The sequence below is a fragment of the Lonchura striata genome, chromosome 9 (genome assembly GCF_046129695.1).
Source record: "Lonchura striata isolate bLonStr1 chromosome 9, bLonStr1.mat, whole genome shotgun sequence".
Lineage (NCBI taxonomy): Eukaryota > Metazoa > Chordata > Aves > Passeriformes > Estrildidae > Lonchura > Lonchura striata.
In genome coordinates, this window is record NC_134611.1 from 5,544,600 (window position 1) to 5,571,585 (window position 26,986).

The 26,986-nt window shown below is 44.8% G+C and overlaps 2 protein-coding genes and 1 long non-coding RNA gene across 4 annotated transcripts in view; 1 reads left to right on the forward strand and 2 right to left on the reverse strand.

The window, feature by feature from the left end:
* Positions 1 to 7,949: 7,949 nt before the first annotated feature.
* LEPROT (leptin receptor overlapping transcript) lies at positions 7,950 to 12,748 on the reverse strand. The gene is made up of 4 exons (XM_021535609.2): positions 12,707 to 12,748; positions 12,468 to 12,543; positions 11,539 to 11,725; positions 7,950 to 10,376 (listed from the first exon to the last, which is right to left on the reverse strand). The coding sequence occupies exons 1-4, from the start codon at positions 12,720 to 12,722 to the stop codon at positions 10,260 to 10,262; spliced, it is 396 nt and encodes a 131-aa protein (XP_021391284.1). The 5' UTR covers positions 12,723 to 12,748; the 3' UTR covers positions 7,950 to 10,259.
* An 80-nt stretch (positions 12,749 to 12,828) lies between these two features.
* On the forward strand, positions 12,829 to 21,619 carry LOC144246751 (uncharacterized). Its single transcript, XR_013340424.1, has 3 exons — positions 12,829 to 12,944; positions 20,682 to 20,808; positions 21,421 to 21,619. It is a non-coding gene; the product is annotated as an uncharacterized LOC144246751 (long non-coding RNA).
* DNAJC6 (DnaJ heat shock protein family (Hsp40) member C6) overlaps positions 13,897 to 26,986 on the reverse strand; it is a 43,918-nt gene continuing 30,828 nt past the window's right edge. The window contains exons 9-20 of one of the 2 annotated variants that reach the window (XM_021535576.3): positions 26,400 to 26,479; positions 26,035 to 26,228; positions 25,861 to 25,941; positions 24,780 to 25,250; positions 22,995 to 23,147; positions 22,199 to 22,267; positions 21,432 to 21,566; positions 19,535 to 19,792; positions 18,906 to 19,051; positions 17,743 to 17,919; positions 16,008 to 16,109; positions 13,897 to 14,999 (exon numbers count right to left, since the gene is read on the reverse strand). In XM_021535576.3, the coding sequence (XP_021391251.2) occupies positions 16,008 to 16,109; positions 17,743 to 17,919; positions 18,906 to 19,051; positions 19,535 to 19,792; positions 21,432 to 21,566; positions 22,199 to 22,267; positions 22,995 to 23,147; positions 24,780 to 25,250; positions 25,861 to 25,941; positions 26,035 to 26,228; positions 26,400 to 26,479 (1,866 nt within the window). In that variant the 3' untranslated portion in view covers positions 13,897 to 14,999. Of the gene's footprint in view, positions 16,110 to 17,742; positions 17,920 to 18,905; positions 19,052 to 19,534; positions 19,793 to 21,431; positions 21,567 to 22,198; positions 22,268 to 22,994; positions 23,148 to 24,779; positions 25,251 to 25,860; positions 25,942 to 26,034; positions 26,229 to 26,399; positions 26,480 to 26,986 lie in introns of both variants that reach the window. The other variant, XM_077785309.1, reaches the window with a different exon arrangement.

The following is a 26,986-nucleotide window of genomic DNA, read 5'->3' on the forward strand; positions in this document are numbered from 1 at the left end:
CTTGGAGCAACCTGGGATAAGGGGAGGTGTCTCTTCCATGGGAATGAGATGGGCTTTAAGGTCCTTTCCAAGCCAAACCATTCCAGGACTCTACAATTTCCATCAAATAGGACAAATTTTGCTTTTCTGCTCCTCCATGAGGTTTCCCTGGTCCAACTCTGCTTTCACTCAACAGCACCAGAATATTTAGAGAGCAAAAAGTGACCTTCTTTGGGTGAGGAAATGGAACCACCCAGGGTTTTCCTCTTTGGATGAGGAAAGGAAACCACCCAGGGTTCTCCATTCCCCTAAAAAGACTTTTTAGTCGTGCATGTCCTTAACAGGAATTAGCAGGTGGAAAATGAAGAGGATAACAGGAAAAGTGAAGGAAACTCAGAGCCATCAGACACCTCTCCAACAGCTTGATTTTCCTTCTATTTTTCCTCCTATTTTTCTTGCTGGTGAGCATCACTTGAAATCAGATTTTAGTGAAAATGTGCATGGATGGATGGGACTGTGGAAGAACCCAACCACTGCTGGCCACGTAAAGCCAGCTTTGCAGATATCACAACCATGAAAAAACCAGGATATACTTCAGATTCCCAAGCACTGTTTGGTCTGTTATCCCCACAGTCCCTGCCAGGATGACACACACAGCTCCATCTCAGCGAGGAGAAAGTAAACACCACGACTTTTCCCTCAGGGGGTGGCGGTGGTGGTGGGGATCTATTTCCAGCAGCACTTCAGAAAAGCTGGCACCAGTCTGGGTTCTCAAGTGGGATCTCACACAGAGACCAGGAATTCAGCACGGAGCTGGCAGGGAGAGAAATGCTGCAGAAAAGGGGAAGGTATTTTGAATAAATGCCTTCATTTAAAAAAAAAAAAAATTCTAGGCTTATTATCAATTTAAATGTTTCTAAATCTGTCAAGAATTCAGTTTGTGATAGGCACAGACTCAGAAAAAATATCAAATGGGTGGTTTAATCCAAACTGAGGCCACTTTTGTTGTTCTGGCTATGGAGAAAGAATTTTACTTAAATGTTTGTATTTCAGTGATGTGTTTCATCCAACGTGAAATAAAAATTCCATCTACTCATGCCCACAATAAATGAAAATCTTGGAAGGGGCCGTGAATTTTTTTTTTTTTAAATGGCACCATTTCTTCATTAGAGCAGGGGGAGTTTGAAAATGGGTACAAGGATCCTCCATTACCTTTGTCCCACCATCCCAAAATGGAAAAAAACATTCCTAAATAAAAGATAACCTCACACATCTTTCATCCCAAAAGGGAAAAAAAATTCCTAAATAAGGGACAACCTCACACATCTTTCGTGGTTCATTTTTGCTGCGTTATTCTCAAAAATCAGATTATTTCACCTAAACATCAAGGGAAGTACTGGAATACTGCCTGGGTTTTAGCTCCTACAAAGCAAAGGTTTGGGCACTAATTTTCGGATATATCCTTGGAAAATTTGGGTTTCAGTGTCCAAAATCTGGCAGCATTTCATCCCTGTTCAGTTGGAGTGTGGAATGGCTGAATCCATCTGCTGAGATGGTGTTTTCTGCTTATTTTCTAGATAATAATAGGTGAGAAGGAATTGCATGAGGGGAAAAAAACCACAGGGATATTGAGTGTGTGGTGGGAAAACAGGAAAAACTGGGCTAGGAAGGGAAGATATGGGAAGAGGCAAGAATGAGAAGCAGATGGATCCTCCTGGGTGGGAATGATGTGTCCAGCTAGTGCTGGCACAGAGAAAGTGTGAGTGAAGGGATGATCCTGGAATTGTGACAGCAGGGAAGGGGTCAGGGACATAGAATCCCACCAAAAAGGGGTGAAATCTCTGTGAGAGGCACTGGGAGGCTGTGCCTTCGGATTTATGGGATGGTGGGAACTTTGGATGCTGGATTCTGAAGTTGTTCCCTCTTTATTTGGGGAAAAAAAAGGGAACAGCACTGCCTGGGACAGCCTTTCCCAGTTTTTGGGAGAAAAATGGGATCAGCACTGCCTGGGACAGCCATTCCCAGTTTTTGGGAGAAAAATGGGAACAGCACTGCCTGGGATAGCCATTCCCAGTTTTTGGGAGAAAAATGGGATCAGCACTGCCTGGGACAGCCATTCCCAGTTTTTGGGAGAAAAATGGGAACAGCACTGCCTGGGACAGCCATTCCCAGTTTTTGGGAGAAAAATGGGAACAGCACTGCCTGGGACAGCCATTCCCAGTTTTTGGGAGAAAAATGGGAACAGCACTGCCTGGGACAGCCATTCCCAGATTTTGGGAGCACAGTGGGATCCGCAGTGCCTGGAACAGCCATTCCCAGATTTTGGTGTCCCTGGAGCAGGCTGGGAGCAGCGGGCCCATGGAGGGGGTGCTCTGTGTGTCCCTTCCTCAGGAATTCCACATGGGAATGTTCCCTCAGGCAGCATCACTGATGCCTTGTGGGGGCTGCCCTGGAGCAGAGGCTGGGCAGAGTCCCAGAATAAAGCAGGGATTTCTCCAAAGCATCTCCTCCATGGATCCACCTTGGGCAGCACCAGAGCCCAGCCAGGGCTGCACCCAAATGACCCAAAATGGTCCCAAAATGCACGAGCGCTCCCGGGGCTCTCCCTGGGATCAGTTCTGCTCCATTGGCACCTTGGAGTTCATTGTCCCATTCCAGCTCCAGCCCATCAGTCCCACCCTGCTTGTTTTTCTCTCTCCAGCCCACGCTGTTTGTGCTCCTGGGCTGAGGTTTGGATCATTTGTCCTTGGTGCCCAGCTGGAGCAGGAATTGTTTTGTCTCCCTGCTCTGTGCACAGAGCTCAGCATCCCCTGGTGTGAAGTTCAGAACTACACACTAAAGCAGCTCAGAATGTGAAAATATAAATTTAAAACCTGAGGCATTGGCAGCAGCCTCTGCCAGGGGCTCCTGCAGGAGGAGGGAGAGGCTGGGGCCGGAGGAGTGGGAATGAGCAGGGAGGGATCAGCTCTCCCACACTTGGCAAAGAACTCCCCAAAAAGCAGAATTCCAAGGGAATCAGGCAGGAATTCCACACCCAGAGCTGTTCAGACCACACCAGGCAAGAGCAGAACATTCAAACCCACAACCCACTCCAGTCTCCACTCACACCCCAGGCCCTGCACAATTAAAATGTCATTTTTGGACTTTTAGAGACGCTCTACATCTCCAAACTCTCCCTTATTGATCAGGTATTTGTGGCAAAAGGTCTCCCCTTGAAAGCTGTCAAACACAAATCTGATTTGATTATTCAGTACAGACAGGTTTTCCCTTCAGAAAGGTCACATTTATTTAATTAATTTATTTAATTCCATCCTGGAGCTGGCTGCAGGATATTTGAGCACCCCTGCATCATCCCAGTTCAACATCAGCTCTTTCCCTCCACTGCAATTTCTTTGCACAGGAGTTAATAAGAGATTAAATTGACTATTAAACTTGATTAATAACACTAATTTCAAAAGGTTTCATTTTGGGGCAGGAGTTTTGAGATTTAAATGGGATCAAACCAGCCTGAATCCTGCTGCCACACTCAGTCTCCAAATAAAAATACAGCCCTAAGGAATGACCTATTACTGCCATTTAAAAGTTAGCTACTATTCATTTAATGAGATTACTAAAAGTGCTACAGGAAATCAGGTGTTGACTGACCCTCAAAATGAGTTTACCTCATTACCTGCCCATTACAGAGCAGAAAATACAATTATTGCAGGAACTTGGAGCACCTCACACAAAACTGAAGAGTTGTGGGCAATAAAAACACTTCAATGTCAGACAAATGACAGAAAATTGGTTTTGCCCTTTGATTTACTTAAAATTCTGCAAAGAATCCAAAAGTTTGGGATTTATTTGGAAATGATCCCTCCCAACTGACTTTATTTGTGTTTTAATTCTTCCCATCACTAAAGGAAAAAGGAGTGGTGCTGTCATTCACTGTGGCTTCCATCACTTGTCAGAAGCATCACTGCATCAACAGAAGATGAGACTAAAATTAAGTTAATTGGGCAATATTTCACAGCAAACCAAAGGCCACACTTTAAAAATACCTCACAGCCCACAAAGCTTGAGCAACCATCTCAAACCACAGTAAAACAAACATATTTCTTTTCAAAAGTCAGCAGCAGTGATGAGGGGTTTGTATTTCATAAAAATGGTTCTGACATTAAATCCTTCCAAACGTGACAAATCACCCCCTGTAAAAGAGCAGAGAAACAGAGATACCTGTGATCACCTTCAGGAGCCCAAAGGGAGGTGAATAATCCCAATCCTAATTGGGGAGATTGGCTGCATCCTAATTAACTTCCCACTTTCCTCACTTCTGAGACTCCCAGACAAAAGCTGGGCATTTGGAAATTGTTTCTAAGGACTGGCTGGCTCTTAAGAGATCCATGAAAACCGATTTATTTTCTGCTGTAGATTTCAATTAAGCAGCAAAATAGTTGTTAGGAATGCAGTCTTTAAAAGAATGGGAAGAAAACCCAGCATACTCTGGACTGGCTAAAATTATATTCGTTTGTATAATCTGATTTCAAAGGTAAAATTTATTTCTCTATGCAGGAGAAATATTCTGCATTTCTTAATCTGTTAAAATTGAACAGAGTTTTCTTTCGGGATTTTTTTTTTTTTAATGGGAAATGGCTTTATCACCCTGGAGCTGTTTAAGACATAATTTATTTGGTGATAAAAAGCTGCCACACTGGGTGACACTCAGCTGTGTTCCCAGGAACAAGGACAAGCTGGTAAATCCTCCCCGTGTGTTTAAGGCAGGGATTTGTGGATCCAACACCCCACTCCTGTGAGGCACAGCCAGACATCCCAGCCCCTCACCTGTGGCAGCACATTTCTGTCCCTCTCAGGATTTTTCATAGAGGTGCACAGAGAGAAATGAAAGAGAAAATTTCTATTTCTGCTCCTTGTTTTCCTATGTGGAATGTGTTTGGAGAATTGTTTCCCTGGGGTGATGCTTGGTTGGATTCTGGTGAGGATTGTTTGAGCCTATGGCCAGTCCAACCCACCTGGGGACTCTCAGAGAGGGTCACCAGTTGTCTTAGAGTCAGAGAAAGTAGAATGGAGTTTGAGTATCCTCCTTTTATATAGTATATTAATGTATTTTAGCATAGTTATAATAAAGAAATCATTCAGCCTTCTGAACTGAGTCAGACATCCTCATTTCTTCCCATTGGGTTCACCTGCATCTACAATACTCAGCCAAGGACAGTGACTCCCACTCACATTAACAGGTCACCACCCAGCTGGGTCAGGCTCTCCTCCCTCCCTGATCCCAAATTCCCATCAACTTCCCAAGGGAGACTTTCAGCAGCAGCCAGAAAGTGACAATATTGCAGCTTTTGTTTCTGGGTGGTGGAAAGGTTTTTTTTATTTTTTTTCCCTTTAAAGATGGAGAACTGGGAACAAAGCTCCTGTTATACTGGGAAATAGCAGAGCAGCAAAATCCCAACCCCGGATCAAGCAGTCCCAACAGAGGGTAAGCAAAACATACAAATGTCACCCTCAATGCTCTTATTCCAAGTACTGCTTTCAAAGCACTTTAAACACCCTTTAAGTTGTCCCCAGATCCTCAAAAAACCACAAACACCCAGGCAGCATCTGCCATTTACAGCCATGGACCAAGAAAAGGAAATCAGCACAGTCAGGGCATGGAAAATGAAGTTCCAAGCAGTTATAAATCAAAATTCAAATGTGTTGGTAACATGAAATGACCCCCTGGACCTACCAGAGACACCAACATTGTTGTTTGTAGCTCAGAATTATTCTCCTTTAAGGGTTTCAAATAATATAAAACTCCAGCCTGAATATGATTTCTGCTTTGGTTTTCTTAACTCCACAACAGTGAGCAATTCCTTTTCTCAGCATGCAATTAAAAATATGTAACAATGCAACACAGGCAGTTTCCACCAAGGAATTTCCACCAGTTTGGCTGGGGGCAGGCACAGAGCTAAAAAAATATTAGGGGTTCAGATCCCAACACCTGGGCTGATTTGAAATTCCTCTTATATGCATTTCACAGAAGTCTTCCCTGAATGCAAAACTGCAACAGGAAGGATTGTTATAATGCATAATGTGTATTTATCATTAATATTATGTGCCATTTTGCACAGTTATGTTCACTATATCTCAATTACTGTATTAAAGAAAGCCACGGGTTGAGTCTCACTTGGAAAACAATCTTCCATCTGTTCCCCAGGAATTTCCTGAGGGACAAGAGGGGTGTTTTTATAATCCCTGTTGTGTCCCCAGCAGGAACTCCAAGTGTGCAATCTCCTGCACAGGCAGAGCAGAGGTGGGAGAGGACACAGGGACCAAGCAGCCCATTAGAAAAGTAAATATAAAAAATATTTGTTACAGCCTAGAACTATTCTAAAGGAAGTAATAATTCCATTAAAAAATGTAAGTACTGATCATGGGGAATAAACACCTGTAACCCATTTTTAATATAACCCAGAAACAGCTGAACCAAACCTCAAAATAAAGGGCAAAAGCAAAGCAATAAAACAAGATAAATACAGAATAGGCTGAGAAAATATCTCCAGCTGATCTTTAAAATTTGATCCCAATTCAGCAGCCAGTGCTTCCTCACCCATTTGATCAGATTTTCCCTGGGAAGCCCTGCAGTAGGAACTGGCCATGTGTTTGCAGGGGCCACTTAAACAAATCAATGGCTCATTTGTACCTGGTGAGCATCCAGCTTAATGAGAGCCTGCCTGTCCTTTATCAGAGCCCAAAAGAATCCCTGCAGAGCAAACAGGGGAGGATCTGCAAAGTCCTGCTGTGCTAAGAATGGAGATCAGGGTTAGCCAACTCATTTCAGAGCTTTCCACCGTTTGCAGCTGGACACCACAATTTGAAATGTGTTTTACCAGGACACTCTGTTTGGTATCACCCCGGTGCTAACGAGCTTACACTCGTTTTATGGGATTAAAGGCTGGTCAAAGGTTTTAGGAAGTTAATCAAGGTCATAACAACTGCTCAGGAAGGTTAGCAGCATCTGGGAGGATTGAAGAACCCACAAAACCAGACTGGGACCAGCACCTCCTGTGCTGTTTTTTTTTTTAATCCAACCCAGAGAATGCGGCAGGGAATAATTGAAGAAAAACAGCTGCACAAGAGTGGGAAGGATGGGAGATCAAAGTTACCCCACACAGACAACACCCCCAAATCCAGCAGCAGGTTAAAAAAAAGCTCAGGACCAAGCCTGGAGCCAAAGGGACTCTGCCAGAGGTGAGCAGCATTCCCAAACTCTCCCTGTGCACAGCCAGCAGCTCTCTGAGCAAACCCAGCTCCTCCAAAGCCTCGCACTCGGGGCACTGCTGGGAGCAGAAAGCTCTCCCAGACAGACCCCACAAACCCCTCCTCACCGTGGGGCTGTCAGAAATGGATCCAATCATTCCATTTTCCCAAGCTCTGGGGAGCTCAGGACCAAGGCTGGAGCCGAAGGGACTCTGCCAGAGGTGAGCAGCATTCCCAAACTCTCCCTGTGCACAGCTCTCAGCTTCTCCAAAGCCCTGCTGTGAAAATGAAGCTCCAAACAGACACCACAAACTCCTCCTCACCCTGGGGGATTCAATAACTCCATTTTCCCAAGCTCTGGGGAGATCAGAATTCCCCACTTTAATATTTCCATTACTTTAATAGAAGAGAAGGAGAGCTCTGATGCCCTCTGCATCCCTGCCCTGACAGAGAATGGATTTTATCCATTCCTGGAAGAAAGGGAAAAGCTCAAGCAGTACCTCACATCCCACATTTTTAATGGAATGCTTTTAAAAGCCTCCCAATGCCACCACGTACACAAGAAGTAAGTGATGATCCTTTACCTTTCCAACACATTTTACATTTATTCCACTTCCATGGCTCCTGGAATTATCCATTCCCCATCAGGAAAGCAGCACAGGACATGTTTTACCCTCCCTCCTCACACCTGTCTGTTATCTCCTCTTAAAATTTAAGACAGACAAATCTTTAAGCATCAGATATGTTTATTAGGCAATTCCAAAAGTCAGGTTTAGTAGGCAACTTGGAAAGAAAAGTAGAATATATTTGAATGTCCATGTTTTAATTCTCGATGATCTGGGGGATATGGGATAATCATAAAAAACTGTTTACAAAAGGTACAAAAGCTGCCCTGCATTCCCAAAGACAGGAAACAGGATTGGCTGACAAGGAAACTTTGGAAAATGCAGCCCCAGGTTTCCAGCTGATTCTGGAACACTGATCTTGCCATGGAGGTGCAGTCACAAAAACCAGCTTTGTATGGAAATTAAGGCACTTTGGATACACAGAATTCACTTCCACACAGGGAAACCATTCTAGAGAAACCACAATAAATTCCCACTGGAGGGATGGGACAGAATTCCCAGTACAGACATCAGAGCTCAGTGGGAGTGAAGCTCTGGAGAAAAAAACCCACTGAAATATTACTTTTTACCATATTTGATAACAAAGTAAATTTACAGAGGTTAAGGGAGATCTCCATGATTTCAACACACTTTTAAACATTAAATGTAAAGTCCATGAGAAAACTGCATGAAATTCACATTAGGGATTAGTGCACATAAGTACTTCCAAACAATACAAATAATAAAAATAATAATATAAAAAGCATTGACCTCCTCCACTCAGCACCCATGAGGTACCCACCAACCACAGCCCAAAGGGGATACAGTACAATGGAAACATTTGGCAAAAAGCAATTTAAAACAGCATTTTCTGGTCCTCTGGTCCTCACTTTAGATTGTCCTTGTTCACTGCTCCTTCACACACTACTGAATGATTTATTTTCAGGAAAAATTCAATCCCAGCTGGTTTTCCTCCCCAAAACTCCAGCAGTAATTGAGTAGTTTAGTAGATTTCTATCTCGGCCTTTGGTACATAAATGGGGTAAAAGCTTTCCAGGATCCAGCCCCAATCCAAGAGGACTTAAATGGAATTGTTAGCAATGGCTTTAAGAATTTATCACCAGGCACTGACTGGGTTTTATTTCACTTTTTTAAACTCCATTACTGAGTGAAAAATGCCACTGTATAGGGAAAAAAGGCATCTTCTTTAAAAATTAAAGCAGGAATTAAACATGGAAATTATGTTTCATCTGAAAAATTTGGTTTATCATTAAAACAAGTCATTTCCCCAGTTCCAACAGATTTCATCACAACCAGGAAGAAGACACTCAATAATTCGTTTTTCCCAGGATTTTTGTAAGTTTATGCTGCTATGTCTTAGATGGAGCATTAACATCCAGAAAAAACCCTGTCCTTTAATGTTAATTCCTCTTTTAGCACTAATTAATTACTGACCATTCCCTCTATTCTTACAACTAAAGTAATAAAATTATGTTTTTTAAGTGTGATTATGTGAATGTTTACTAGGATAATGCTATTTAAAAATATAGTGTTTTAATGTAATAACAACCTTCTTCCAGACAAAAAAAAAACAGGAATTGAAGAAGGGTGTTTGAAAAGCAAGGAGGAAATAAGAATTCCTACCCAGCAGAACACTCAATTCCTTGCAATTCACACCTATAAAAATACATAGAGTTGAACACTAAACTGTGATTTTGAGTGTCCTGAGGGTAGTTTCTCCTTTTGTGAACCTTCATAGAAGTCATGCCAGCTTTAAGATGCACTAAAATATGTTACTCCCCAAATATAGCCACAATTTTTAAATTGAATAGGAACAGAAAATATCTTTGTGGGGAGAAAATTATCTTTAAACAAACATAAGTGGAGGGTTTTTAACCAGGGTTATTTTCTTTTGCTTTTCTTAGGCACTGAGAGTTGGCATCATTTATGTTTGGCTTTATTGCCATTAAGAAAAATGACAATTTTTCTCAAATTACAACTAATGAGATGTAAACGAAATAATAACTCATCCTAATTAAAGCAGAAAGATTGATCAAGTTGAACAATCCCAATTAGGATAATCTTCATATTATTCTTTGATTATATGGTTAAAACCCCAACAGGAATAGTGACCAATGGCTCAATGACACTGCAATTAAACCAAAAATTGATGCAAATACAGTGAGAAATGGGTAAAACTGCTTATTCCTTGTAAACTTCTTCAAGGTTAAATTCATAATAATTCCCCATTTTAGTGGCCAACTGTCAGCACCATCCCTTTGGCTGAAGTGCATTTAAAAAAGCAAAGTATTAAGTGATAATGTAAAGCCACGTGAATGTTATACCCACACACATTAGATTATCTATACATACACACAGAACTGGGGGGAAAAGCTGTAAAATATTGAAAATTACCAGCACCACAGTGAGCTCCTACCACTGCTCCCAGCTAAAGTCATCTCCTCTGCCAAACACAAGGAAAAAGCCTAAAATTGTAAGGAAAATGACTGCATTGCCAGCCAGCACCAGGCCACAGGCTCCCCATTTGATCTGAAATGCAAGAAATGGAACAATCAAAGCAGTTCTTGGAAGACAGATGCTCAGGGCAGTTATTTCTAGGCATTAGATCAGCTAAAATACTAAAAAAATCAAAATACTACAGAAAGGTGCTAAAAGCAGAACAGGCGAACAATAAAGAATTCCATTTGTGTGATTAATTATTCAATTAGCAGCCACTTGTATCACTAATAGACACTTCAGCCAAGCTACTGCTAGGATTTAGAAGAAAATGATGACTTGCCTTCCAAATCATTAAACCACACCTAAATCAGAGAGAAGTCTGGTGAAATTAGTGCTCTCCCTTCATTGCCAAGCAAAAAAACCAAAAGATCTCCTTTGAAACAAGTTACAGGCATGGACAATGTGGATTTAAAAAGTAAACAGCTTTTTTTTTTTTTTTTAATTCATAAGCTGCACAAGTAATTTACTTAAATAAGGAACATTTAAAACACATGACTGAGAGTTCCCTCTCGTGGTCGTTCTGCTGCTGCCAGGCCCCAGCTCCAAAATAAAAATATCAGGGGAATTGGGCATTGCAAATAAATTCAGAGCAAGCACACAAAGTTTTAAGGAGTGAAAGGGAAGGGGAAAACCAGCAGGACTCATTAAACATCGCTGGGACAGGGGGAATTCTTTGCCTTTCAGACAAATGTGACCAAAATCTCAGCACTGCAGAGAAGTTCAGAAAGGAAAAAAGGAAAGGATTCAGGCAGAGTTTCCTCAGGTTTTGAGAGGCCAAAGCTTGGGAAATGCTTTGAGAGTCACAAGGGCAGCTCTGGAAGCTTGGCCTTTTATCTTTTAACTCCTAACACGGCCCAATCCCCAGGTTTGCAGCATCCTGAATGAAATAAAGCAGGAATTCCAAGATAAAAATAAGGAAGCTGAAGCAAGAAGAGATGCAAAGGGTCATGAGACAGAGAGGCACGAGGTGAAGGAGGAGATATTATCTTGTGTTGAGCCAAAACAAGGCTGGAGGGAGGAAAAAAAACAGCTAAAAACTTTTCAGTCATGCGAGTTCTTTTTTTTCCAGCTCAAAAAGTCAAATTTCAGTGGACTATTTTCACCTGGAGACAGCAGAGTAATGAAATGAAAGCAGGGTTGAAGATGCTACCCAGTAAGTGAGGTCTGAGAAGAAAAATTAGCAAGGACTTACTGCTTCCACCCGTGCAAGGATGATGGGGAATCCAAAGGCAGAGACAACAATTCCTGTGGTGAAGAAATAGGCCAGCTCCCTGCAGGCACTGCTGGCTGCATCGCTGTCATCCCCCACTCGCTTGGCAATGAAGTGGGGAATGGGGCAGATGAAGTAAAATATCAACACAAACAGGGGCCAGTACACACTGGGGAGGGGGAGAAAACAAATGTGCCACCAGTTAGAAGGGATATTTCAATCAGAAAGCTGGTGCAATATTCCTAATGCTACTTTTTGGCTTGGAAAGTGGATTAATGAAGATTCCACCCAAAACGGGGCAACTCCACCACGTTTGCCCTGCACTGATAGAGCGGCATGCAGCCTCTCACACGAGCGAGGGTTAATTTAATTTAGTTTCGAATCGTTTTGCTGATTCAGCTGTGAGCACAGAGGAAGCAGGAAATGCACTGGAGCAGCATTCCCGAATTCCAGGGATAAAGCAGGCACACCCTCACATCCCATCCGCGTGTCAGAGCTCTCACGAGCCTCCTGCGAACGTTTAAAGTGTTTTACAGACACAGAATCACAGAATTATCGCACAGCCCGGGCTGGAGGGGAACCTAAAGCTGCCCCAGCCCCAGCCACGGGTGGGGACATCCCAAGTGGAAACTTGTGGGACGAGGATTGTTCAAAGAAAGAGGAAATGAAGGCAAATGTCTGTGAGATTCAAAATTTAGCAAGGTGGCACCGCTTTCCCTGAAGCAGCACAGAGCTGTTTGCAGCGGATTTATTTTAATGCAAATGCAAACACCGCCTTAGGAAGTGATGTTTAACCACAACAATCTGCCACGTGCCAAGAGGCTGCAGGAGGGGCCGGAAAGCTCCATTAAACGAGAGAAACTTAATGAACGGCTTTTAAACAGAACAAGCTTTGGGAAGGGCCCGCTCACCCGTAGTACTCCAGGGCGCAGCCCAGCATGAGGAACGTCAGCCCGATGGCTCCGCTGAAGGACAGCGCCACGAGAGCTGCAACGGCACAGGGCGGGCCGTGAGGCACCGGCCATCCCTCCCGGGCCGCCGGCTACCGCCTCCCCGGCTGCCGGGCATCCCTCCCCGCCGCTCCCGGCCGCCCTCCGCCGCGCTGAGGCGCCGCCCGGGGCGCGCTCGCTCCTGAGGGAGCCGCCGGTACCTTTCACGCCCGCCATGTCCGGGCTCCGCCGCGGCCGCGCCACTTCCGGCCTGCGGCCCCGCCCCTTTCCGCGACCGAGCCTTTAAAAGGGCGGGCGGGGCCCCAGAGCGCCTTTTGCCGCCGCGGCCGCCGCAGGGGGCGGAGCGTCGTGAGGGGACGGCGCGTCCTGAGGGGCTCGACGCGCCTAAACCTCGCAAAAAAACCGGCTTTGCTGGCGTATATAACCCCCGCTATGAGGGTAAGACGTGTGTATATGTGTGCGTTAAATTCGTATCTGTAAGAAAAGTCTGTTCGTGCGCAGCCGCGATTGGAATCGGTAAACGCCACATGAAAGAGACCCCGCCCCTCAGGCGCTGCTGTTCTGTGGGCACTCCTGAAAATCTCTGTTTTCACCCCAAAACATTGAGCTGGGGGCCCGTTTGCCTCGAGCAGGGCCGTCTCAGGACCATCATCCATCCTTCTGCTGAGGGTGGATGATGTAGGTCCTAATCCGCACGAGGAAGGGCACAGCTTCTTTTAAAGCCGTGGCTTTCAAGCCTTGGATTTTTTGAGGCGACACTTTCGAGCTCCCATTCTTGACCCAAGAGAAGCCTTTTTGCCCCAACAATTGCCTTTTTACCCAAGAACAGTCCTATTAATTCAGCAATTAATTTTTTTTTGTCCCAAGAGGAACCTTTTTGCCCAAAGAACGGCATTTTTGCCCCAAAACCAACCTTCTTGACCCAATAACAGCATTTTTGTCCCAAGAAAAGCCTTTTAGAGGGAGATTTTGCACAACTTTTTCAATTACGTCCCCCTCCCCCCCAGGAGCTTTTCTTCACATACCTCCCTCGTCAGCTCTTCTCTTTTTATGTACCCTACTCCATATTTCCCCCCATTTTTCATTATTTTAAATTATTTTGAGCCAGAAGGCTTATTAAAACAGGCTTAATCCACTAAATGCTTCCAAAACACTTGAAAAATTTGGGTTTGCTGGCTTGTTTGGCTGCAGGTCTCTGGAGGCAGCAGCCTGAGAACAGCAATGCCAAGCTGTTCCCAAATAATTTGGGAAAAGCACCTGGATAATTTGGGAAAAGCACCTGTGGATAATGACAATGACAAAACCAACCCAAGCCAGGGCTCGCCACCCCTCACACAGGAGCAGATGTGGGACGGGAACCTCGTGGTCACAAGCACAAAAGATACCTGAATTTGTTAATTTGAGCTTTTTAATGTATATACAAATGTTTTAGACCAGTCACAATTTCGTCGAGTATATACCGTATTTACAAAAATTACAATAATTTAGTCAAACAGTAAACCTGAACATTGATAACCTCTGTCACTACCAGATATGACAAGAATGGATTTTTTTCAGTTAACTATTTGGATATACATACGTCCTAATACTTTCATGCATCCATAAAAACATTAGGGATGGAAGTAATCAAAGCTTAAGTGGGGTAGAGGGGTTTTGTTTTTTGGTAAAGTTTAATGGTGGGTTTGTATTTTGTGAATGGATGAGTATCCAGAGTTATGTGCCGTGACAAACTCGATACAAAGCTAATGAGGTTTTAATCATTAAAAAAAAGTACATTATAGCAATGAGATCCTTTTTATTATATAGGCATAGGTCACAATATCTACAAATGTGAATGAGAAACAATAAACCAACAAATCACAGGAACATGATTCACATTCCAGTTATCTCTTTAAATAAGACAAGCACATACTGGATCAAAACATTAATAAATAACATCCAGTTTGTTACTATTATCTTAAGGTCTTTTATATAAAAGGAGACCTATGTGTTGGTTTCACATTTTCAGTTAATGGCAGTAAATAATGGACCAGTACAACAAAAGGATGAGTTTTATACAGAAAGCCATGTACCTTGACACACTGTCTTTGCAGTAATAGCTTTGCCACTTGAAAATGTAAGTGCAACAAGTAGTGGATTGTCTTGGAAAAACCACCAGCCTTAAGGACTCACATCCGATGGCAACCTGTTCCTGAGGCAGTAAATACACATTATTCCCTGCCCATCTAATGAGTATCCCTCAAATACGGATAGGTGTTGGTAAATAAACTGCTAGCTTTAGTTACTCTACAAAAGAACGCCAGAATTTGGGGTGAAGTTTGAATTTCAACTCGCTTTTGAACTAGGAAAGCTGCTTCAGCAACAGAGAGATTCCCTTGTGATGTCATTGCTTTGGTCCAATATAAACTTTTAAGCGAATCAATTTGCACTGGAGTGACCTCAGAGATCAGACGTGGTCTGGGGATGTCTGTGGGACAGCTCCTACACCATGATCTGAAAAATGAAGTTGCAACAGGTTTCAGCCTGCCAAGAGCCTTGGCCAAGTGCTCTGGAGCTGATAAAGGCATAAAGGTGATACAAGTGGGCTGGAAAAAGTTCTGAATCCTCAGGAGGGGAAGTGCTACCTAGAAACTGGGACGTTCCTAAACTTTCCCAGCAGAATTTTAAGTTGTTGGCATTTCTTTGATGGTTTCGAGCTGCTGATGAGAACCACGGGAAATGCAGCACGTGCTCATTCCTCACTTGGACGAGGTGGATTCCCCCCCCTTCCCCCCAGAACTGCTGCTTTGCAAACCAGCAAGGGGCTGCTGAACCAAGGACTCGTTGCTCACTTTCCAAAGCCTTCAGAGGAATTCTGCCTGCACGTTTCACTGCGGGGCTCTGAGGTGGAGCACAGAGTTAATGCAAAAGCAGCTGTCACACTGACCCAGCCCAGGATTCAGCTTTGGCTCTGTTCAGCCAGACTACGCTAGATGAGCAATTAAGCAGCAAATGGTGACTGTTAGGAGTGTGCCTAAACCACAGCTGAGCACTTCAATTGGATAATTCGATCCAAACCCAGGGAAAAAAAAATGTACATTGAAGTTTGGGCCTCACCAGCAGTTGTTGAACTCAACTGAAGTGCTGCCGTATCACACCTCACAAAAAAAAGAAAAAGGTTGGAAATTCACCAGCTACACTTTGTTGGAGACAGACCAATTCCACCTTTTCCAAGTATGTGTTCTCTCTTGTCCCACTGGAACCCAAAATAAAATAGAAAAGTAACCAGAAACTGTAACCCTGTGGCTCTGGTGGGGTGAGCCCGGTGTCCAGAGTTCCTCTGAGCTCAGGATTCTGGAGACAAGTGTTAGGAAACCTTTCTCATGTTCTTCATGATAAGTATTAGGCTCTTAGTTTTCTGAAACTTCTGAATTTCCAGCCAGAGTTTGGTTGATCTGTGACATTTGTGACAAGAGACTAAATAAGCACTAGCACGGGTCTGGAGTGAGGCTGAGAAAGTACCTAATACAAGGGTTTTTGTCCTTGGTTTTCAAATTCTGACCAGGCATCGTTCAGCTCCATAAATATCATCTTTGCATATTGTTCATATGGCTGCCCAGTAGCCTGGAAAAGAAACAAGGAGAAAAGAGGGATATCAGAGCTCCCAAACCCAACCACAACAGCTGGCACGTGAGCAGATTCCCAAGCAGTTCCATGAATTTTTACTTTTTCCTTGACAAAAATCAGCTACTCTGGAGTGTTGCTTTCCTTAAGGATTTCCTGGCTTTGCTGCTCCTCAGAGCTGACACCCCCCAGAGTGGGATAAAGCACTGTCCCATGGGCATAATAAATGTGACCTTCTAAATGATAAATATAACCTTGGCATTGAGAGAGGAATTTTACCTGCATGGAAGGGAAAGAGCTGCCACCTGACACTTCCTGGATGAAATCAGAATTCCTGGGAGCCTCGGGCAGCTCACATCCTCCCAAGCCTTGAGACTCCCAGGGCCTCCATCCCCTGCCAAGTGGAAGCTTCCTGCTCCCCACGAGTGTCCCAGCTGGACTCGCTGCTCCTGGTCAGCAAGTGGCAGCAGCCAGAGCACGAGCCACGAGCTGGGCAACCAAGCAACCTGATGGCTCCATTGCAGGGGATGGATTTGGATCTCCTTTAGCAGGAACTGCAGCAGAGCAGCTGAGGGTCAAAGTGAGGGTGACAAAAGCTCTGAATTTCTGCTGCTTCAAACAGCAGGTGTTGGAACTCAAAGTGCCCCTCAGACACTTTTGGATGTTTCAGGCCCAGGTCAGAAGCATTTTCGACCCTGGCAGGCAGCTGGACACAGCTGTGATTTTGAGTTTGAGCCATGGGATGAGTTACCAACTTTGGAGGTGGAACAAGCAGTCACAAAGGGTTAGATAGGGTAGTAAAAGTAGTTACAAAACAGATGGGAAATTTTTTTAGTGTTGTACAGGGGGGGTTTTAGCACCTGTACAGGGGGTTTTTACTTTGTACATGGGGGTCAGATGTTCTAAGATGGAGGAAAGTGGGCTGATCCTGTTCTTCCTCCTTCTTCTTCCTCACCTCCATGTTCTTGGTGATGTTGGCACTCACAGATTGGTTTAGAGTAGAAAAGCACCTTGTAACATAGGTAGTGGGTATTGGGGAAAAACTGTAATCATGTAATACTTAATATATCATATAAAAGATAGCAGCAGCCCTGGGTGGGGAGAGAGAAGAAGACAGCAGGCAGAGAGGATGTCAGGGTGTGTGTGTGCCTCTGCCTGAGCTGTGAGCAAACAGCCACAGCCTGAGAAGAAAATCTTTTAGATAACTCACAATAAACTGCCTTGGGACCAAACAACAAGAGCCTGTGCAGTTTTTCTTTGGAATCACGGGTTGGAGGAGAGACTTTACCACCACACGAGACCCCAGAGCAAGCCTGGGGTTCTCACAAGCAGGTTCCAGCACAGTCTTGGGGCTGGCAGTGGTTTCACAAAACCCCTGACTGCTTTGGGCTGGGAGGGACCTTAAAGCCTAAATGGTTCCATGGGCAGCGACACCTTCCACTATCCCAGGCTGCTCCAGCCTGGCCTTGAACACTTCCAGGGATGAGTTCAGAGTTCTCAACTTCCAGAAAGCAGCAGAAATCTTGAGTTCCCACTTTGCACAGAGCTGTTAGCAGCAATAAATCAACGACCCCATCCAACACTTTATAATCAATTTAGGTTTCCCCCTGAGGTGGAGGCAGCCCAGCCTTACCTTGTCGGGGTGAACGACGAGCACGGCCCGCCTGTACACCTTCTTCACCTGCTCTGGAGTCACCAGGTCTGCCATACTCACAGGCTTCCACTTGGTCTCCCCTGCCCACAGCACCGTGTGCATGGTGGACAGCAGAGCCCTGATATTCCTCTCCTTCCCTTCGATCCACTCCAGCACCTGCAGAAAGGAGTGCAAGTATTTATGCCTCACTTTAGATATTCCACCAGGACAAAGTTTCTTCATTTGAGTAACTGTAACCCCGAGAAGCATCTTCAATTTCTTTCCATGCTTTAGAAAACCTTCAGCAAACCTTTGTCTAATTGTCATTAATTTTTATATCGCTGCTTAAAAGTTAAGACAGACTTTGAGCAACATCCCTGCTAAAAACACTGACTTAATAATGCTTGATGGAATAGCCAAAAGACAAATTAGGTGTTTAACTGTCTGGTTCTTTAGCAAGGTTAATTGCACACCTAAACTAAGCTCACATAAGTTAAAATGTGAAAACCAAAGCATTAATAGATTTCACAGTTCCAGGCTGAGCTGCCCCAAAGAAATGAAAGGCATCAGAGCAAAGAGAATTAAATTGGAAAGGCCAAATCAACTGGGAGCTTCAGTGACTCAACAGCTTTTGTGTGATGAAAATGGGAGCTGGGAAAACTCCTGCCCACTCCACGGCCTGACCCCTGTCCAGCTGTTGTGGCTGATGGTCGAGTTCAGCATGGTTGCTGTCACTTCCCAAAGGTTAAAACCAGGAAATTTTGAGAGGATCATTCTGTTTTCTAGAACTTTGCTTGGCTTTTGCTGCAGCTTTTCCTCCGAGTTCTCTCTCCTTCTGTAATTCCAATTTGTGGTCTCATATTTCACACACAGAGCAGGACAGACTGAATTCCCTTTCCTTTCATAAGAGATCTGCAGTTTGGCAATTTTTTGAGGAGAGATGAGAGAATTCCAAAGCAGGCAGGATTAATGAGGCAGAGGATTAGTTTAATTAGCTGTGCCTGCTAATCAGGTCTGGAGTGCTGTGGAAGAGCAGCAGCCCAGTGACACTGAGCAAGCCATTGTTGATGTGGTCTGGTTGAGGACAGAAATGTAACCTTGGAGTTTTAAATCTCTTGAGGACATTGAATGACTGGCAGGACATCCCCAAGAATTTTACTTACTTTTAGTTTTTCAGGGTCCATCTCCTTTGCCATTTCTTCTTTTCTCATCTCAGCTATTGTTTTGGGGCCCTTCTTGTCCTTGTGAGCATTAAAGCCTTGACCAGATAATAAATCTTCGAAATCTGCAGACACTTTTGGCTTGGAATCTTGAAAACCGAGAAGATTTGAAATTATTATCGTAGCACGGGTGCATTTAACCCTGGCTTTCTACATAAGATACATCCTTTGATTAATCACATTAGCAATCTCCCAGTGCTACTGAATGTGCAGCTTTTCATAAAAGATATTACTTAATGTTACTTTTAAGTTGTTGTTATTATTATAGAATCCCAGAATGGTTAGTGTTGGAAGGGACCTTAAAGTTTATCCAGTTCCAACCCCGTGCTGTGGGCAGGGACACCTTCCACTATCCCAGGTTGCTCCAACCCCCATCCAGCCTGACCTTGGACAATTCCAGGATTATTTTGGAAGCTCATTTGGCAATACAGGACTTCCTAAACAGCGCAGTTCAGCATCCAGGACAGGATAAAGCACCAAACAATCCACTTGACTGACTTGCTCAGCCCTAACCCACAAACCAAGGGACACCCAAAGGGAGCGCCACCCCTTTGGACGCTGGTGGCTCTTACCAACATTCGCAGCTCCTTTGCCCCGCTCGCCCTGCGTCCCCGTGGCCGAGAAGCTGACGTTGTAGTTGGGCTTGTTCTGGGGGGAGGCGTGGGGCACGCCGGGCTGGCCTTTGGGCTGTGCCCCCTGCCAGCCGTAGCCCGTGCCCTGCTGCCACCCGCTGCCACCCATGGGCTGCGGCGGTGGCTTCTGCGGCGACGGGGGGAAGCCCCCACCCATGCCCGTCGGCGTGGTCGGCTTGCTGGAGAACGAGGGGCCACCTGCAGAGAGGGAATTAAACCAGAACTGCCTTTTAAACATTGGAATCGAGGGTCTGCCGCTTGTTTTATGACATAAAATAAGGGAAAAAGCTTTTCTAAGCAGCCAAGCTTTGTGGCCGGGTGCAAACATCCCACCTTTAGATAATACTGCGAATTGGAGGCAGATCAATTGCACAGCTTTTCTCACAAAGCAGAATTGATCCAAGCGAAGCCCCCCAGGCTTCTCCTTTTCAGCATCACTGTAGCCCCGAGCTTGCTCTGTGAGCTGTTTATAGGACAGCACCTGGCTTTGAGGAATTAGAGGTGGCTTGGGGAAACAGGGAAAGCTGGAGGTAGCTAACAAGGAGCCACAGCTCTGTGGAGATGGTGGCAACACAGAGTGACAGCATGATTAAATTTAGGAGGGACTTGAAGCTCATGCAGTTCCATTGCACTTTTCACTGAGGATCATCCAGCCTGGCCTTGAGCACTTGCAGGGATGTGGGGAAGCTCTCTGGGCAGCCTGTGCCAACACCAAGCTGGTGCTGTTGGAATCGTGTCTCCTCACGCTGTGCTGATTAAAAACCATCCGCAGAGATGTGTCCCAGCACCTCACTGCTTATGGGGATGCTGCTTTGGCTCTGGTTGTGTTTGTGGGAGGAACCCAGTGTCAATGTTTTATTATTTCACACTGACATCCGCACTCAGCTCCCAGCTCAGAAATGTGTCATGGAAACTGGATGAAGTGCTTTCGATTTAAGTCACGACCAACAAAAATGTGCTTAAATATCCTGGGGATGCCAAGCCGTTTGTTTTTAAACCCCACCACTCTCCTACAGAATGCGTGTTTTAAAAGGACCTCGGTGGCTCTGACATGGGGATTGGCAGCCTTTTTATTTTGTTCCTGCAGAGCAGCCTGAAATCCAGCAGAGGGAACTGGGAAACCGAATTCCAGACTCATGCTGGGACTGACGCAAAGGGGAAAACAAACACACCAAACCACAAGGGCTCCCAAAGAGCTGAGGGCAGCAACAAAGGCAAGAAAAATCTATTTACCACACTCAGACATTGCTGGGCTTTAAGGAAAGCTTCAATAATTTCTCAGAACTGCCTTTTAAACATTGGAATTGAGGGTTTACTGATTGTTTTATGACATAAAACAAGGGAAAAGGCTTTTCTAAGCAGTCAAGCTTTGTAGCCAGGTGCAAATACCCCACCTCTGGATAATACTTAAAATTAGAGGCAGATCAATTGCACAGCTTTTCTCACAAAGCAGAAAAATGAATCAAGTCTAGAAGGAAGCAATTCCTCAAGAACCCCAGCAGCTTTGCAAAGCCAGATTCTCCTCCCAGGCCTGTAGCAGCACTTGAACACAGAGCATCCTCAGCCAGAGCATGTTTGGACTTATCAGAGGTTGTGCTTTGCAATCCATGGAGCCTGCTGAGCTCCCTGCACGTTGCCAGCACATTTTTTGACCAGGGATCAGGAAAAGCACGGATTTGTGAGAGTTTACAGAGAATCAGGCAGAAGGGAAAGCCTGGCAGCAGCACTGGCATGCAGGTGGGTTGAGAGGCCCCACACATACCAGGCAGCTCAGCCTATTTCTCTAAAAGAATGCTGGTAATTTATTATTTGCCTTTTTTTAATAGGGGATGCAAACCTGCTAAATTGGCTCCAAGACTTCCCAGATCAGCAAATGGATCCAGTGTTTGGGGTTTAGCCTGATGAGTGGGAGTGCTGTGGAGGGATCCTGTAGGACTGGTGGCAGCAGACTTACTCCCCATTCCTAGACCACCTTAAAAAGAAAAGAAAAAAGAGAAGAAGAAAAATAAATATATAAAAAAAGAACATTTTTCCTCCTGTTTGACGTTTTTCCTCCTGTTTGATATGAGTGCAGCTCTTCCCCAGTGCTCAGCCACATATTAGAAGACTGCTATTAAAATTGAGTGTACCATTGTCAGGTTCCTCAGCAGCCTCAGACTTGTTGCACTCCCACTCCCAATTAGGAACAGCAGCAGGAATGTTCCCAGACTGTCTGCACTGCCAGAGGAATTGTGACATGTGGATATATTTTAAGAACTAGGAACCTTCAGGAAGCAACTTTGGGAGGCCATGCACACTCTCCCAAGATTAGAAAGAACCATGCAATCATTTAGTGGCACCCTGGGAATGCACAGCACTTCCCAGGTTTTTCCCATGGCTCTACGTGGGATGAAACAATCCCTGGACAGCCTCACCTCACCTGTCCTGCTCTGGGCTCTTGAGGAAACAAACCCAGATTTTTTTTAAATATGGAAATCTTTAGAGAGAACCTGTCCCTTGCAGTCACTGACACCATTTTCCCTTTGCCTCCCTCTTCTCAGAGTTCCCTTAAGGGTGTTTTGGTTTTTTTTCTTTGCTAACCATTCTGAATTTTATCACACATACCTGCTTTGTTGGGCCAGTCCCAACCACTGGAAACATCTGGTTGGATGGAAACAGTTGGAGTGCTTGAAGCTAAAGAGAATGATTGATATCAGTATCTCAAAGCAGTCCAGAAAAACCAGCATAGCCCAGTGCCCACCAGGAGCCACTGGGACTCCACAAAGTCCCAGAACCTCACGTGGGAGCTGATCCTGCCCATGGCAGGGAGCTGGAGCTGGATGATCTTTAAGATCCCCTCCAACTTTCCAGGCACAAACAAATCCATGACCGAATGTGTTTCAGACAGGGTTACACATTTTGGGGTGAGAAGGAGGAAATTAGGGAACTTTTAAACAAAGAGAAGAAAATTCCTTCTCTTCAGTCAAGTTCAACGGTGAATTTGGTTAGGGTCAGTACTGGAGCTAAAGAAAGCTGCTGCCTGCAACTAAAATCACCAAAGGATGTGTGTTTTCTCTAAATATGGCTGTGTTCAGTGCAATTAATGGTAGTTTGCTTCAAAGGAGACCTCATAACCACAGGAATATGTGGGCAGACATTCTTCATGGCCTCTTTTTTATTTATATAAATAGCCTATTAATTAAGTCTAAGACCTGAGCAAAACTCAGCTCATCCTACCACACTCCAAATGCTGAATATACTTTAAGTCCAGGGACAGAAAGCTCTTTCCTGTTTCGTGGGGTTTCTGTGGTTTAGAGACATTTTATGAGAAGCATCACTTTGTACTTAATGGTTCCATTTCTATTTCAAAGCAACATTTTACATTTCTTTAAACACCCTGGAAGAGGCTCCTCTTTCTTACCCATGTGAAAAGGATCACTGTGCACAGTTGGTGAAGGGCTTCTTGTGGCTTGAAGGAAAGGATCCCCAGGGACAGCTGATGAGCCAAGGAAGGAGCCCAGGAGATCTGGACCAGTTTGTTTGGGGCTACTTCCAAAAGGATCAAAGGCAGTGGCTGTAAAAACGTATTTGAGGAAACAAAATTATGAACTTGCAGCAGGAATGTGCTTCAGGGTAAGGGAAAGCTCTGGGGAGAGGAAATCTGATACCTGCAGGTAGCAAAGAGGAGACAGCCCAAAACTGTGGGGGAGCAACTGGAGAGCATCAATATCCCAAATTCTGGGCACCTAAAGAGCCCCAGAGCTTGGCCATGGCAGCAAACTGAGCCCATCTCTCGTTTCCTAAGAGGGGCTGAATTCAGAGCCAGGCAAAGTGAGTGTTAAAGTACTCAGGCACTTCAGGTGGAGTTTTAACTGCCAGTAAAGGGTGGAAGACAGTCTGGAGATTGGAGTTACTGCCCTGGTGCAATTCCTGCCATTCCTCTCAAGATTATTCCAGGCTGGCAAAGGTTATCCATGTTGGGGGTAAAGAGACTTTTGCAAACAGCTTTAGAAAATCTTTAGAAATATCTTTTCTACATCACTTATTACAAAACTCCAGTTCTTCTCAAACTCCATTTTTGATCAATGTGTTCAATCTTCTCTCATTCATGTAAAACCCCAACAAACTCAACCAAAAGAAACTCCTATGAAGTCACTCAGATTCTTGTCTACAAATTTAAGGTTAAAAGCAACTGAAAGGTACAATCCTTAGAAGTTCTGCTCTGTGGTAATGATGCTACTCATTACTTATGTTACTCAGTCACTACTCTTCACTCATTTCCCAAACTCTTGTCCATGTTTTCCTGGCTTGGGACAATTGAGCTGTGTGATTCTGGCTCTGCAGAGATCCTAAATCCCTAAATCTTTTCCTGACCTGTTGTTGCACCTCTTGTGTGATGTGTCTGCAAAGCCAGCACGGGTGAGAGCTTTCAGACTGAGCCTACAACAGCCACAGCAAGAGAAACCTTCTCCAAGTACAGGTGACCAATTGCTTCCACTGAAACTTGGATCCTTCTCCTCTTTCTTTGCACTTGCTCTGCTTCATCCTCTCCTCAACCACACCTGCAGCCTGGTCTTGGAAGAAACAGAAATTCTCTATTTCCTAGTCCAGAATCATTCTCGCAGCTCCTAACCCCTTAAGTTAAAAGAGAAATTTAATTCATATGCTGTAGGTCTATCCAAACCCTCAGAGGAGTTTTTGTAAAATTCATGTGCACTATTGGACACATAATGAGGGCAAAACTGAGGCTCTCCAGTGGCTGCTGGTGTGAGGAGCCTCCAAACCCCAGGTGTGCTCCAGTTTGATTTGGTGAGGATGGACCAGCTTGGAGCAGAGGAGCTGGCTGGGGCCTCTTGGGAAACCCTAGATGGAAAGGAGGTAGCCAAGACCCCCCAGAGGGATCCTCCAAGCCCAAGTCCCTTCACCCAGGGGGGATGCAGTTCATTATATCATCAATTTCATCAAAAGTTCTGTTCTTCATTACAGTCTCTGCTGTTTTTGTCTTCTAGAGGTAACACCAAAAAATAGTGATTGTTATTAATATCAAACAATTTAAAGTTTTTGCTCTGTTTCCTTGATACATGAATGTTTCAAAAGCGTTAACTTCCTCAAACACTTATTGCTGCTACATTGATTGTATAATGTGAATTTACTGAGTCATTTAGAGAGTATTGCTAGTCTATTTTTTTAATAAAGCCACCATTACCTTCTCCTACCCTCGGGGACGGGGACGGGGACGCCGAAGCTGCCGAGCGCCGCGGGGTCGACTGCACAGATCCAGGTGCCCCCACATGGAAAACCTCCTCAGCAGCAGCAGCAGCAGCTCCAGCTCCAGCTCCAGCTCCAGCAGGGCTCTGGCAGCTCGGCCCTCCGACCCCAAACAAATCATTCAGCAGCTCAGAGTTAGAGGGGGCAGCGCTGGGCTGCGAGGGAAAGCTCTTGCTCATGGGGCTGCCATCCAGGCCCAGCAGGTCCACGTCTTCAGGGGGAGGTGCTGCTGGAGGCTCCTGCTGCTTTTTGCTGTGTTTGGGTGTCCCGTGGGGCTTGTCACCGCTGGCATTACTGTGCTGACTGGAAAGGGACAAGAGTTCGTCATCTGACTGTTCGCTTTCCTCATGCACCAACGCTGCTCGATCCTCTGAGGTGGGGTGAGAGCTACTTTTGTCAGATTTCTGATCTAAATGATGATTGAAAATAAAATTAGGCAGCTGTTAGTTTGGTCATCACAAAGGTCCTGTAAAAATCAGCTTACAAGCAGAACAGAAAGCTGAGAATAGCACAGCAGCATTTGGCTAAAATAATTTTGCTCTTTAAAATAAAAGCTGGCAAATTTCTTCCCCAAAAAGGTTTTGCAGCCCTGGGACAGCTGGGGTCCCCATCCAAGGAGGATGTGGCACTTGGGGACATGGTCAGTGGTGGCTTTGGCAGTGCTGGTGAATGGTGGGACTTGATGACCTTAAAGGTCTTTTCCAACCTAAATGATCCCATGATTCTTTGCCAAGATTAACCTAAATTTTCTCATCAAGGCTTATTTATCTCAAGTTTTAGCACAAAGGAGGCCTCGGGTGAAGGTTCACCCTAGAACTGTGTCAACAATGGTCCCACAGAGCATGGTTTGATGCTGTAGGAAAGGAATTCCCACTCCATGGCAACTCCAGGGTGTGCCCAGCTCTGTGATCTGATGCTACAGTGGGATCCCTCAGCATCACTCCAGCTCCAGCCAGGGGAGCAGGAGTTGTTTGTGTTCTTTGGAGCTGATTTGGCTCTGAAGACCAAGCTTGGCCTACCTTGCCAGCTGAGAGAGGAGAAGAATGCACTCTGCCCAACATTCCTGATGTTATCCTGGGGGGAATCCGTGGCACCTCTACCTGCAGCACAGAGCACCAGAGAGGTGGAATGAAACAAAACCCAGCTCAGCATGAAGAAATCATGGGAATGGAACAAATCCATGCAGCCCTTACCTGCCAAAGCAAGAGTGTCCTGGTGCTCCTGGTGGGAGGAGAAGAGAATGGAGGGATTGATGTCTTTTGTCGTGAAGTTCTCCCATGGGGGAGTTAATTCAGTTTGTCTGTCTGCAGACTGAATTTCTATGTCCAGTATAACATGAAAGAGCTGAGGATATTTGTCTGGAGAGTCACAGGCATCCAGCTCAGGCCTAAAGGGGACAAGAGTGGTCCACTTGAAAAGGGAAGAATATTTCTGGAAAGCTATAAAAAGGCTTTCAGTACATTCAGGCTTTAAATATTTCCTCTGTGACTGTTCTCCCTCAGCCTTCATCAGGCTTTTATGCATCAGGTTTGATTAATGTTCAGCTTCAAACACTCACTTGGTGAATTTGAGAGTGGTTGTTCCCAGGGCTATGAATCCAGTATGAAATTGAATTTGGAATATTTGTGTGTTGGTCATCTGAAAAGAAAAAAAAAAGCAGAGACTGAACAAGGGCTTAAATACAGGAGTTAGTTAAGTCTACCTGAATCTTAGCTGCTGCATAACTGAATTAATTCTGCTTGTTCTACAGGCAATATTTCATTCTCAATATTCCCAAATATTCCAAATATTTCCAACTGCCTTCAACCCTGCTGCTGCAGCCTCCATACAGCAGAAAACCTTCAGGAACAGGCCTTCTTTCCCTGCTTCTCTCTATTTCTGGGGTCTGCTTATCAGTTTTGCAATTAAATGAAGCTGTTCCCACTGAATACATTGGAGCAACAGGCTTGTGTCCCAAAAAATATAAAACCACTTCACTTGGAGTAGAGGCCTCAAGGAAGCATCATATACACAGCAAAGGGCACCAACAATGAGTATAGAGAAGGAAAATACTCACTGCCCACTCTGCAGTTTGAATATTCAAGTTTTAAATACATCCTCAAGGAAACTATATAGATTCCATTTTAGCCAGCTCTTAGTTCCCCA

Excerpts from the sequence above, each read along its gene's own strand:
- LEPROT (XM_021535609.2), bottom strand. Across the intron at positions 11,726-12,467 it reads TGCGCCCTGGAGTACTACGG|TGTGTACTGGCCCCTGTTTG; the intron begins GTGAGCGGGCCC and ends CCCCCTCCCCAG. Across the intron at positions 10,377-11,538 it reads TCCTTGCACGGGTGGAAGCA|ATCAAATGGGGAGCCTGTGG; the intron begins GTAAGTCCTTGC and ends CTTGCATTTCAG.